Consider the following 13116-nt stretch of genomic DNA (forward strand, 5'->3'; position numbering starts at 1 on the left):
AGCGAGATGCCCCGCCCCTTCGTGAGCTCATCGCCGCGCGTCGCGGTCGCGCGGAGACTGGCGTCAGACGAGCCGCAGGGCAGTGCCGCCGGGCGGTGAGGCGGTGAGTTGGTCCGCACAGCCGATCGGGATGGCAGCCGCTAACGGCCCGGGCTGGAGGGCGGGTGAGCGAGGGTGGGCCCGAGGCTGCCTCTAACAGGGTTTGCTCAGGAATGCTCCAGGCTGCGGGGCCCGAGGGTGGTGGCTTCTGTGACTCTATTTACCCTGGCTGCCTCTCGACGTGCGGGGCCTTAGGGGAGAGGGTAGGTTGCCTCATCTTGCATCCTGAGGGTGTTCTGTGCAGCCTCGAGATTAGGGCTGGTTTCTTTGCAGTAGAGGTCTCAGTGTCTATAGGCGAAACGACTGTCTTAACTGAAGTTTTCCAGTGGTGGGCCACTCTGTCTTCTTAGGTAGCGAGCTGGACAGGTACAAGCACAGGCTGAGTTATCTTTACTTCAAGTACCATGTAGTGTTATGGGTTACTGACCTGCCTGAGTACTTTAATAGGGACATGTGTAAAGTTCTTTAGAAACACTGAGGATGGAGCAATGAATTCTGCCTTGGAAGTGGGAGGAAAGTTCTCTAAAGAGAGAAGGAAGTAAGAGAGGGCTTTGGGGTCGTCTTAGCTCTTAAATTATTAGAGGATAAGAAACTGATGTAAGAGGTAGTGTAGCTTGGTAGCCTATACTATAGCTTGTATCCACCTTCTACTGTCAGACTAACCTTAGGAAGCTTCCTTAACCTCTCTTGAGTCTCAGTTTCCTTATCAGGAAGGTAGAGGTGATAATAAGAATATCTACTAAGTGGGGTGAGAGGGTTCAGTGAGCTAACCTATGTGTAGAACGTAGAACAGAGCCTGACTCATGGTACATCCTTAAACGTGCATTCATTGATAGAAGCACACCTCTGTCTTGAGGAGGCTGGTTTCTTGGAGTTGGATTCCTGCAAACCTTCCTGCTCTTTTGTTTCTCTCTGTTGCAGGGATGTGAGGCAGGATTTGGAAGGGGAGAGGGCAGGCCTCTGCTTCACTGGGCAGAGGGCTGGTGCCCAAGCAGAGTTGTAATACCGTTCATTTCAGCAAAACTGGCTTGAACTCCTGCCTGTCTTTCCTACCCTGGCCAAGACCTTGTTCTTGAGTCACAAATTAAGCACTATCAACTTGATTGAGATCTTCACAGGCAAAGATGATTTACAAATCATTTGTTTGTTTTTGCTGTTATCCTTGGAAAACCTTCATGGTAGCCTTTTTGGGTTTGCAAATTTAAAGCAAGTAACCTGAACCTGTATGCCTTAGCTGTATGGTCTCCTCTGTCAATGGATAGAATTGAGGGGGCCATGAACTTGGATGAGAAGAAAAATTGCATCCTTATGTTCTCTAACCTCTAACTGAAATTTAGCATTTCTTTCAATTATGAATGTTGTCAACAAACCACAGTATTGACAGGTTGACTTTGTCACCAATAGAAATTACAGATATTTTCATATCTTAGCATACTGTGTAAGCTCATGACAACTTTGAGATTATGGTAGTTATTAGACTTGCTGCTAGATCTTGTTATGTAATGTGTAAATTAAGAATCACATATGCTATCACAAATTTAATTTTTGTATTTGGTAAAATTGTATTTCAGTATACAGTTGATCTTTATTCTCAGGTTCTGTATTTGCAAATTCATCTACATGCTAAAATTTATTTGTAGGCCCCAAATCAGTGCTTGCAATGCTTTTGTGGTCTTTCTTGGACATGTGTGAGGTGGTGAAAATTTTGAGTCAACTGACACACATTCTCAGCTACAGTTGAACAAGGAAACATTCTGCCTTCTTGCTTCAGTTCTCTTGCTGTAAACAAGTGTCTTTTTTTTCAGTCTGTTAGTGCCATGATTTTTGTATTTTTGTGCTTTTATTGGGGATTTCAGTGTTTAAAATGCCCCCCACCAAGCACAGTGCTAAAGTTCTCTCTTAGTGTTCCTAAGTGCAGGAAGACTGTGATGTGCCTTATGGAGAAAACGTGTAGATAAACTTCATATAGGCAAGCATTATGGTGCTGTTAGCCATAAGTTCAATATTAATGAATTACCAATGTAAAATAAGGTGTCTTTATTTTTTTAATAGACCTTTATTGGAGTATAATTGCTTCACAATATTGTGTTAGTTTCTGTTGTACACCAAAGTGAATCAGCCATATGCATACATATGTCCCCATATCCCCATATCTCCTCCCCCTTGAGCCTCCCTCCCATCCTCCCTATCCCACTGCTCTGGGTCATCGCAGAGCACCAAGCTGATCTCCCTGTGCTATGCTGCCGCTGCTTCCCACTAGCTATTTTACATTCAGTAGTGTATATATTTCGATGCTACTCACTTTGTCCCAGCTTCCCCCTCCCACCCCATGTCCTCAAGTCCATTCTCTATGTCTACATCTTTATTCCTGCCCTTCAACTAGGTTCATCAGTACCTTTTTTGTTTTTTAGATTCCATATATATGCGTTAGAGTACGGTATTTGTTTTTCTCTTTCTGACTTACTTCATTCTGTATGACAGACTCTAGGTCCATCCACCTCACTACAAATAACTGTTTCATTTCTTTTACTGACTGATTAATATTCCATTGTATATATGTGCCACATCTTCTTTATCCATTCATCTGTCGATGGACACTTAGGTTGCTTCCGTGTCCTGGCTATTGTAAATAGTGCTGCAGTGAACATTGTGGTACATATCTCTTTTTGAATAATGGTTTTCTCAGCGTATATACACAGTAGTGGGATTGCTGGGTCATATGGTAGTTCTATTTTTAGTTTTTTAAGGAACCTCCATACTGTTTTCCATAATGGTGGTGTCAATTTACATTCCCACCAACAGTGCAGGAGGGTTCCCTTTTCACCACACCCTTTCCAGCAGTTATTGTTTCTAGATGTTTTGATAATAGCCATTCTGACCGGTGTGAGGTGATACCTCATTGCAGTTTTGAGAAACATGCATAAAACAGTTACTTATTGTTCAGTTGCCAAAAATGTTACCAGAGTCTTGCAGGAACCTAATGCAGTGTCTCCCCTAGGAGCAATGGATCAGTGTTCACTAATTCGGTGTTCAGTGATGTTATAGAACATAACTGCCTGGAATAACAAGAATGGACCATACTTGGTTTCCTTTCTAATCCTATGTATTTTATTTTATGTATTTAAAAACATCCTGAGAAGGGGTTTATAGGCTCTACAAGGCTGCTAGAGGGGTCTATAGCACACACAAAAAAGATTGAGAACTCTTATTATAGTCTGAGAAATTAAATCTATTCCTATGGTTAAGTTTGTGGTTAGCTGAGCTAAGTCCTTAAAGACTTAAGCACCTTTTGGGAGACATGTGTCTCTCTCTAGCTCATGTCCTCATTTACATGCCTATAGGCATTTTTGGCTGAGATCCCCGCATGGACTCTTAAGAACTTTGCTCCCCCATATTTGCTTGTTGAGTTTTGAATAAATAATATTTTAAATTAAAAGGTCCTGTGGTTTTATCTCTCTGAAGAGCAGCAAAAGAGGGAGACTGGTCCCTCTCTGTAGTCAACTTGAAGAGAAGAAAATATGGGAGGTGATAGGTATTAGTTGAGAAAGAAGTCCATGCCACCTGGTAGGGCTTGTGAAGGGGCATCCTGGGACTGATCCACAGAAAAGTGTCTGGGCAACTCTGCCAAAGAGTTGCCTTATTTTCTTGATCAAGGGGAACTTTCTGTAGCCCCCTCTGTCCTGATGACACCCCCTTACTGAAACCCTGGTATTGTTTCCACAGAGCTATCTGGCCTTTAGCCCTTCATCCTTGGTTAAGGAAATGACCAACCAGGTAAGGCCTATGGAGAGAAAGAATATCAGGTGGTCTCTTTGTTAGGTTCAAGCCCAGTACGTTGTCTGGGTGTGTAGTCAGAAAACTAGCATCTGATTCCTGCTCTTCTCCTGAAGATTAGGGTGACCCTGGGCACCTAGTCACCAGAGGGGTATGTGGCACTAGTAAAATGCACAACACTAAGAGGAGGATTATTTTATCTAAGTCTATACCACAGTTTACAAAGGGATTAAGGAAGCTTAAAAGAATTTGTACACAAAAACGAGAAAGAAACAAAGATCAGAAAAGGAGAAACATATATTTGTAATAAAATTAGGGACAGAGTCAACAAGTTATGCAGACTGTGTGGTTTTATACAGCTGCAAAAATTAAGCTGCAAACTGGACTCTGAGCTTCCTGGTAATCAGGGCAGGAAAAAACACGTAATTTATTATTACTCATCTTTTTGGATGGGTAATAGTGGTTAGGGAGAAGAGACTATAGTTTGTCTAAAATTAAAGAACTAATTTTTTTCTGGTATGACTCTACAAACCTTGCATGAGCAGGAATCAAGGAGCTCCTAAGAGGTCAGGCAGGGGAAGTAGCTATCACTGTGGTAACTATATCTACTGGGGGGCAGGGCGGTGAGTTGGGTGCCAGGGGGTGTTTTAGGGAAGGGATGGGACACATCTGAAATCTGACCATTGGTTTACTGTGTCTTCTGTTCTTTTTTAGTACAGTATTCTCTTCAAACAAGAGCAAGGTAAGCAGCTTGCCTGTTCAAACAAATTTACCTATGAAAAACTGTTGTCCCTGGCTTAAGGTTTTTGTCATTGCTGACCAGACATGCAGTTTCTATACTCTGCAGAAACGTTGGCAGATGCAGCTGAAAACAAATACACTTAAAAACAAACAACAAAAACCAAGCCACTAACTTAAAAGAAAAAGCCGGAGTCAAATGACTGACCAGAGAACTCCAGGCTGAGGAAAGCTTTCCCACCTGAGGAACTCTGAGCTTCCCAGCTATCAAAGTGAAAGAAGGAAACGCTTTAAGTCTCAGAAATCTGTTAATGGCAGCTCATCTGGGGAGATAAACTTGAGCCTGGCCCTGAACTCAGAAGTTCTCTTGGGGGTTTTTATTCGGGCTCCTTCATTTACAACAAGTGCAGGGACTCTCACAGAGGACCTTTGACCCTCAATGAAAGTGAAGGATATAGTAACAGCGAGGTGAATTTCTGTCAAGACTACTGAGTGTGGGCAGTGGGCTGGGGGCTGTGCGGTAGAGGCAGTGGTGGGGATGGGAGCAGGAGGCAGGTCAGAGTTCAGTCTGGAAAGGTAACTGGCCAGTGATACTGGACTTCATACCTGAAAAAGAGTATGTGCGTGGACTATTCACATGTATCTCATTTCTCCACCACAGCCTGGGTGAGTTACATAAAGCCTGGAGGAATTTGTGGAATGCCTAATAAAAACTCTTCCACTTTAAGTAGGTGACATTTAGGTAGTCTAAAGTTTAAGCCAAAAGTATTCTTTCAGGTTAGCTAGCATAGGTAACTAGTAGCTAGTCAGGCATGCCAGTCAGCTACCTTGTATGCAGCTAATGCCATCCGGCTGGCAAGCTAGCAGGCTTGGGTCGGGTGGGGATTGTAATGGAAGCCATGTATGTAACTCACAGCTGTTTAAATTGAATGCCCTTGTATTCATATCTTGGAAAGGTGTTCCTGGAGAAATGCTGCCAGGTATGAAGAAAGCCTCCTTGTGCACTTGTCACATTTATATTCCTGCACCAGATCTGCAGACCCACCAGCATGGCCTGCCAGACGTGCAACTTGCAGACTTAGAATTTAAAGTGGACGTTAGTTAATAGAGAGGTTGGATTTGAATCGCAGTTCTGCCTCTTCTTAGCTTTTGACTTTGGGTGAGCTACTAGGCTTCTCTAAGCCTCTGATTCCTTATCTGTAAAATGAAGATACTATTCACAGCACCTATTTCGTAGGGTTGTGGCTGAGGTAATACTTATAAAAGGATTAAAGTAATAACTGGCCCATTAAGCATAATAGACATTGTGGCAAAAGGCAACTCATATGTGGAGGCTGTTCTAGTTATTTATTTTCAGACCTGTACTGTTTACAGTTGACCTGCCTACTGGTTTCCAAGGATCTCTAAGAAATAACTCTTATCAACTTTAGATCTCTTTTTGGGGTGGGTTTCACTTTAGCTAAGTGAGAGCCATTCCAAACTAATGCATGTTGGACAGCATGCTAAAGTAGAAAGGACATTGGATTACTCTGGTACTGCTGCCCCACCTGGTAAACCTGTGATTTGGGGCAAGTGGCTTCTTCAGAACGTCCAGTTTTCATATCTGCCTCCATAGTTATAATAAAAGCTGTATGGGAAAGCAGTTTGCAAAACAACAAAATAATACAGGTGGATATTACCTCAGAATTGTTGTAACAGTATTTCAGCTTCATCTTAGCACATTCAGTTTGGAAGTTGCATGAAGACTTTTAAAATGAAGCGCTTTCCATTCTAGCCCATGATGATGCCATTTGGTCAGTTGCCTGGGGCACAAACAAGAAAGAAAACTCTGAGACAGTGGTCACAGGATCCCTGGATGACCTGGTGAAGGTCTGGAAATGGTGAGTGCCCTCTCCTCTAACATACAGCCTTGGAAATTGGGGTTTTTACTTCTGGGCTCCAAAATTGCAATCAGAGAAATATTAACTGTTTTCTAAGCAAGAAAGCAATAGTAGAGTGGTATACAAAGGCAGATTATTTTTCTCTCACTTCTTTTCCTGTTATTCGCTGTTCAGGCCCTATAGTTTAAGAAAGAAAAAAAAAAGTCTCATGGCTTAAAAGTGGGCTGCATTTGGTGTTCTGTGGCTCTTGATTTCCTCTCTGATTCTCCTTTTCACAGACCATTGGTAATGCATACTTACAGGGGCCCAGAATTTCAGATGCCAGGTACAATGTGTTGTGTGTGAAGAAATCCATTTCTCTGTCCCCCATTGAAGGCGTGATGAGAAGCTGGACCTACAGTGGAGTCTGGAGGGCCATCAGCTGGGTGTGGTGTCTGTGGACATCAGCCACACCCTGCCCATTGCTGCGTCCAGTTCTCTTGATGCTCATATTCGTCTCTGGGACTTGGAAAACGGCAAACAGATAAAGTCTATAGATGCAGGACCTGGTAAGAGTTTTACTCTTAGAGAAGATACTAGAGGTTTACAATCCCTTTTTGAAACCTTTAGGGATAGATGTATTTTACAGTTCAGAAGTTTTTGGATTTGAGACTGGTAATATGGGTGCATGAACTGTATGTCATGTAATACCTTCAGTGGGGCTGGGGGCAGCACTCTAATCAGATAGTAATATCTCAGTGACTAAACATGAGTATTTATACTAAGAGACGTATGTACAGGCTATAATAAGCCTTACATAAGTTCATGTCAGGTTTTAGTACCAAATGAATTTTGGTACTAAAATTATTTTTTAAAACTTACAGTTTTCATCGCCTTTGGGCTTCAGAATTGCTGATTTGGGATTGTGGACTTGTGTTTGAATGGTCCAGAGGTCCTCTGTTTGCCATATTCTGAATTGATACATTCACTGCCTTATAGAGGTCTAGAACATAAAGCACTGTGTCCTCATAGATCTGTATCATGGTGTTCTCTACTAATTATGATTAAAGTACCTGTTTCTAGTATATGATAGATATATGAAACTTCTAAAGAAACAAATCCATTGTTTGTTTGTTTTTTTTATAAGTTCTATAGGACAACATAATCTTGTCCATTAGCCTTGATAAATATCTGAGGTAATGGAAGTTAATGATTTCAGTAGGTTGGATTAATGTGGAACAAGCAACATGACATTTTAGGATTCCTTGTAGCCTTATATTTACTTGTAAATGACTGCATAGCATTCATGAGCAGAGGCTGTTCTACCAGAATAGGTGATGACTGGTAGATAGTGCAGAGAGCCTGGTCCCTCTCTGGCACACCCCTCTGTGGGTTGATTACAGAAGAGCTGCTCAGGGATTTCCTTAACTTAATTCCCTTGATTGGAGGCCCAGGTGGATTTGTCTCCCACTGGTTATGTTCAGTAGACCCTATAGGCTGTACTTATTCTGGAAAGAATGATGGTCCCAGGGTTTTAAGGACTCTGGGTTGTCTGGAAACTGAGTTCATTTCCCCTCAGTGGCAATGTTCCATGTCTCTGATTCTTAACTTTTGCAGCTTTTTAAAGAATACATATGTCCGATCCCTATTTTGGATCCACTGAATCACAGTTATTGGGGTGTGTGGGCTGGGATATGTATTTGAAAAAAGCTACCTAGACACTCTGACTGCCCAGATGATTGTTTTTGCATGTGTCCTTGCCCTGTTGACATCTCTTACAGAGGACTTGGGTCCCCAAACTAGCCCACAAAGTCTGTTAAGACACTGCTTTATAGCGGAGAGGAGGAAGAGGCAGATCTGTTGCTGCCTTTTCATCTTGGACACCTAAGCCCTCCCATGACGCTAAGGTCACTGTGTGGTTTTGTGCCCCACCCCCACCCCAGGCACACCACAGCTGAAGAAATGATTACTGGATTGGTTCCAAGGAAAAGGATGGTGTCTGTATCCAACTTGCCTTCCCTGACAAATAGTACCTTAAACTACATACTGGTTCCATGTGTGGCAAATGATCATTGAAAGATTACTGTTAGAAAAGAAAAAAGATACTGAGACGAGTAGAGGGTTGGGTTTATTTTCTTTTTAGATAGGAATATTCCTAAAACTATACCAGACCATTAAACAACAGTTATTTGGGTGAGTAATAAAAGCAAGCATTGCTATTGACAACTAAGGAGCAGCTGAATTGAATTCATCTGAAGGTAAAACTAATAAGTCTAGGTCTAATGAATGTAGGGAAATGGACATTTACATTATACTTATCTTGAAAATATGCCTGGAGAATATGAAAGAAGGAACAGAAGAAGGAGAAAAAGACAAGAAAGAAAATCTCAGATCCTGAAGAAGAAAGTAAGGAAGTAGAAGAAAGGGAAGATGAAGGGGAAGATCCTTCATTGGGCACCTCACCCATCCGGTAGCTCCAGCAAACTGACATTGAAGAAGAACAAAGGCAGAGCATAAGGGCCTCTCAACATCAGATGGTTCAAGATGTCCCAATGTAAAGAAAAGCAACTCTTTTGCTGATGAGGTGGAACTTAGTGATTAAAATAAATATTTATTATGCAAATGTTAAAATAAATTTTAGAGTTCACATTTTAATTGAGGAATAAAAATTCCTTCAATTTCAAGTATAAAGATATTTGCCACTAAAAGTTCTATATTATCAAACAGTTAATAGGCAAATGTAAAAATAATTCAAGTGTGATTTTATTAAACTTCAAGGAATAAAAATCAGATTTTCTAGTAACTGTTATTCCTGTAAACAGCTAATTATAATAGGAATAAGAAAACAATCCTGTTAGAATAATGCTTTAGTCATTTAGGAGTAAAGATAGATATTAAAAAGCAGTTATTTGAGAGATTGATTATAAAAGCTTTTTCAGATCTTCTTGGTTAATTGAGCACTTTTGAAGTTAATTTCCTTTTTAAAACAAATATTTCATAAGAAAAGTGTTAGAGCTAAATTATTTATTATTACTTTGAATATGTGTGTTAAAATTTGTGAGAGATTTTTATTTTAAAACTCACCCTGGAATATGGTGCTGACCCATCTGTGCTAGGAGCCCCTGTCTACCATGAGTTAAGCTCAGAGAGGCCTTCACTGTCCCCTGGGCTGAGAAGGGCATGACCTCTTTGAGCCCTGCCCCAGGAATAAGGAGAGTGACATGGGAAGGAGCCTTTCTCTCCTCTCCCTTTGATCTAACAAGCACTGTTTCTGGGCAGGTGCAGGAGGGGCAGGACTTAGGGTACATTCCCATATAAGAGTGGTATGGGCAAAGGGACCTAGACTAGCTCTGGACAACTAGATTGTTCCTTGGCCTCTAGGCTCTGACCCCAAAAGCTCCCAAAACTCTTTGGGGTTGCCTATGAAGAGGTTGTAGCTGAGAAAAGAAATGCTAAAATATTATCAGTGGTCCAGATGGAAATATAAAGAATATGTGCTTACCCAGTCTGCCCATGAGTCTGGAGACTTTTACACAGAAGCACCGTGATACACAAATAACATTTGAATAGAACGCTTGAAATTAGGCTGTGTGGTATAACTTAAAAACTAGTTGATTTTTTTTAAACAAACAGTGCCTCTTTCCAATCCTTATTCTCTGTTAATTTGTGGTAAATAAATTTGCCATATTACAGTTTTATATAAGAGTATTTCTGGTACCTTTTCATTTATTTACAGTTTTATTGAGGTAGATTTTTCACCTCTATAATTGCACTCTGAAATTAACCCATTGTAAGTATACAGTTTAACAAGTTTTAGTAAATTTTCACAGTTGTGCAGCCACCACTCCAGTTCGGTGTTAGAACACTTCTGTGCCCCACAAAAGTTCCCTCATACCCATTTATAGTTAATCTGTGCTCCCACCCTCAGCCTCAGGCAACCACTGATCTGCTTTCTGTCCCTATAGCTTTGCCTTTTTGAAAAATTTCACATAAGTGAAATCGTATTGTCTTATACATCTTCATTCTTTAGCATAATGTTTTTGAGGTTCATCCGTGTTGTAGCATGTATCAGTAGTTTGTTCCTTTTTATTGCTGAGCAGTGAGTATTCCATTATGGGATATTCCACGTTTTGTTCATCCATTTACCAGTTGATGGACATTTCAATTCTCTCCAGTTTTTGAATATTCTGAGTAATGCTGCTATGAGCATTCAGGTACAAGTCTGTACATGGACATGTGTTTTCATTTCTGAATGGAATTGCTGGGTATTATGGTAAGTGTTTTTACTTAAACTGTCAAACTGTTTTTCAGAGTAGCTATACCATTTTATTTTTCCACCAGTGTATGAGAATTTTGGTATCTCCATATCCTTGCTAACACTTGGTATTGTCCTGTCTATCTACATTTTTAGTAAAAATTTAAGATGCCCAAAAAAAAAAAAAAAAAATTTAAGATGCCCTTAAACTAAATTGGTATAGAATTAATATCTCCACAATGTTTTTAAAATTAAAGTCATGTCTTTTCTCACTGTAGTTTTTTTCCTTCTTTTTTCTGTTCAGTGGATGCCTGGACTTTGGCCTTTTCTCCTGATTCCCAGTATCTGGCCACAGGAACTCATGTGGGGAAAGTGAACATTTTTGGTGTGGAAAGTGGGAAAAAGGAATATTCTTTGGACACAAGAGGAAAATTCATTCTTAGTATTGCATATGTAAGGAAACGTTGCTTTTTTTCTCTCTCTCTGATTCTTTGAGTTTACTCTTCTAGCCTATTGTATTCCTGGGTAAATGTTCTGCATTGGTCTTGTCAGGGAGCTACTGGCATGGTTTGCCAGTCACCCAGTTAGACCTGCAGCCAGCAGATTGCTTGTGTTTGGTGGGGGTGGCTTAACAATATGGAATTTCAAATGATCTCCATATGTTCTCTGCGCAGAGTCCTGATGGGAAGTATCTGGCCAGTGGAGCCATAGACGGAATCATCAATATTTTTGATATTGCAACCGGGAAACTTCTGCACACGCTGGAAGGTGCGGTTCATCGTTTTATTTTGTGCAAACTGGGTTATCAGATCACAAAGGAAGACGTATTCTTTCATTAAAATGCTGCTAAATGGCAAATGAGCATTAGATTTGCAAAACATCAATCTCAGTTGGAGATCTCAAATGCCTCTAAGGTTCAGTTTTGTCACTAGTTATAACCTAGACATATAAGTTCTTGTACCAGTGTTAAATGCTTTTTTTGGTGAACAGGCCTTTTTATTTATGTGTTAATATATCCTAGCTATATGGGTGTCTTATTTCTGTCATGTTTGGTTCTAAATAACTTTGTGATTAGAAAATAACTCCTTTTTGTCCGTAATTTGAAGGTAGATGCAAGTGCTGTGCCTACACTTTGCACTGATGTCCTCTGGGCAGGAGAACTGGGTACTTGAACAGGGGAAGGGTTGGAGGGAGAATTCTACTCTGTATTCTTTTGTACTATTTTGAATTCTAACCAAGATAATATATTACCTCTTCAGTGTATCCTTTACCCTACAACAAAGGATTTGGTAGGGAAATAGCATCCTATTTGTTCAACCTTGCAAATCAGAAACGATGCATATTTCCATGTTTGGCCATATCTGTGGCAGAGGAGTTTCTTCTAAGCAATGTGTGCTGAGGTCCAGTTGGTCAAGGAAGGGATCTGAGGAGAAATGGCTCCAGCAGGAGCGGCCTGGGTTATGTGCGTGTTTCTAGAGCATTAGAAGGAAGGGTCCAGTCAGTACCCTCTCTGACTGAAGCACCTGGGCAGTGCAACTCAGTGACTTAAAGTCATTAAAAGTGACATAGTTAGTGGAAACTGTATTAGTTAACAAGCGTCTTTGTGAATTTCAGGCCATGCTATGCCCATTCGCTCCTTGACTTTTTCCCCGGATTCGCAGCTCCTTGTCACTGCTTCAGATGATGGCTACATCAAGATCTATGATGTGTAAGTTACCTGTTGAGATTCAAGGCTTCTCACTTAATACCAATGCCTGTTTTGTCTCTTATCATTAGGAGGAGCCCTAGCAAGTGTGCTGCTCCCTCTCTGGGTCTAGGAAAGACTTGTGTTCAGGTCCTGTCAGACACTCAGTCTCCCCAGTCATTCCTCCCCGGTCAGCGTCCCTGCTTTGAGCTTAGAATGTTATGGAGGAAGACGTGCATGGGTTACCTTCTAGGATCACATACTTGCTACTTTTTTTTTCAAGCATCCTGTCTGTTGTGATTTTAAATTCTTTTGGGTAGGTAAGTAGTGTACAGTTGAGGAGATGGAGCCATGGGCTGTAGCTGGCTTGGAGTGATGGTAAACAATTAGAACATCCATTTTCTAGGGGTGTTCTAGAAGGTACTTCTCTGCCCTAGTTAGGGAGCTGTCAGTTCATAAGCCAGCTTGCAGCAAGTCTAGATGAGGGAGCTTTTTTGTTGTTGGTTTTTGACCACAGGTATAGAAGTGAGTTAATCTTCAGTTCATGGCTCTGTTTCATTGGAAGCCTGTGCAAGGGCCCTTTCCCTTGTTGTTTCCCCCTATCTTTCTCAGTCCCCACTCCTTTTCACCCCTGAGGTCTCCCCTGTAAGGTGTTTGACGTGTGTGTGATACTTTGACTCAGTACTGCAATCAGTGTGCCTCTGGTT

At 41.1% G+C, this 13116-nt stretch overlaps 1 protein-coding gene across 4 annotated transcripts in view; it reads left to right on the forward strand.

Annotated features, from left to right (window-relative positions):
• SKIC8 (SKI8 subunit of superkiller complex) overlaps positions 1–13116 on the forward strand; it is a 17170-nt gene continuing 4054 nt past the window's right edge. The window contains exons 1-8 of one of the 4 annotated variants that reach the window (XM_059058187.2): positions 1–103; positions 3823–3873; positions 4588–4615; positions 6386–6491; positions 6867–7039; positions 11030–11178; positions 11400–11493; positions 12340–12433. In XM_059058187.2, the coding sequence (XP_058914170.1) occupies positions 3862–3873; positions 4588–4615; positions 6386–6491; positions 6867–7039; positions 11030–11178; positions 11400–11493; positions 12340–12433 (656 nt within the window). In that variant the 5' untranslated portion in view covers positions 1–103; positions 3823–3861. Of the gene's footprint in view, positions 303–3822; positions 3874–4587; positions 4616–6385; positions 6492–6866; positions 7040–11029; positions 11179–11399; positions 11494–12339; positions 12434–13116 lie in introns of all 4 variants that reach the window. The other 3 variants (XM_067029440.1, XM_067029438.1, XM_067029439.1) reach the window with 3 other exon arrangements.

The sequence above is a fragment of the Kogia breviceps genome, chromosome 3 (genome assembly GCF_026419965.1).
Source record: "Kogia breviceps isolate mKogBre1 chromosome 3, mKogBre1 haplotype 1, whole genome shotgun sequence".
NCBI lineage: Eukaryota > Metazoa > Chordata > Mammalia > Artiodactyla > Physeteridae > Kogia > Kogia breviceps.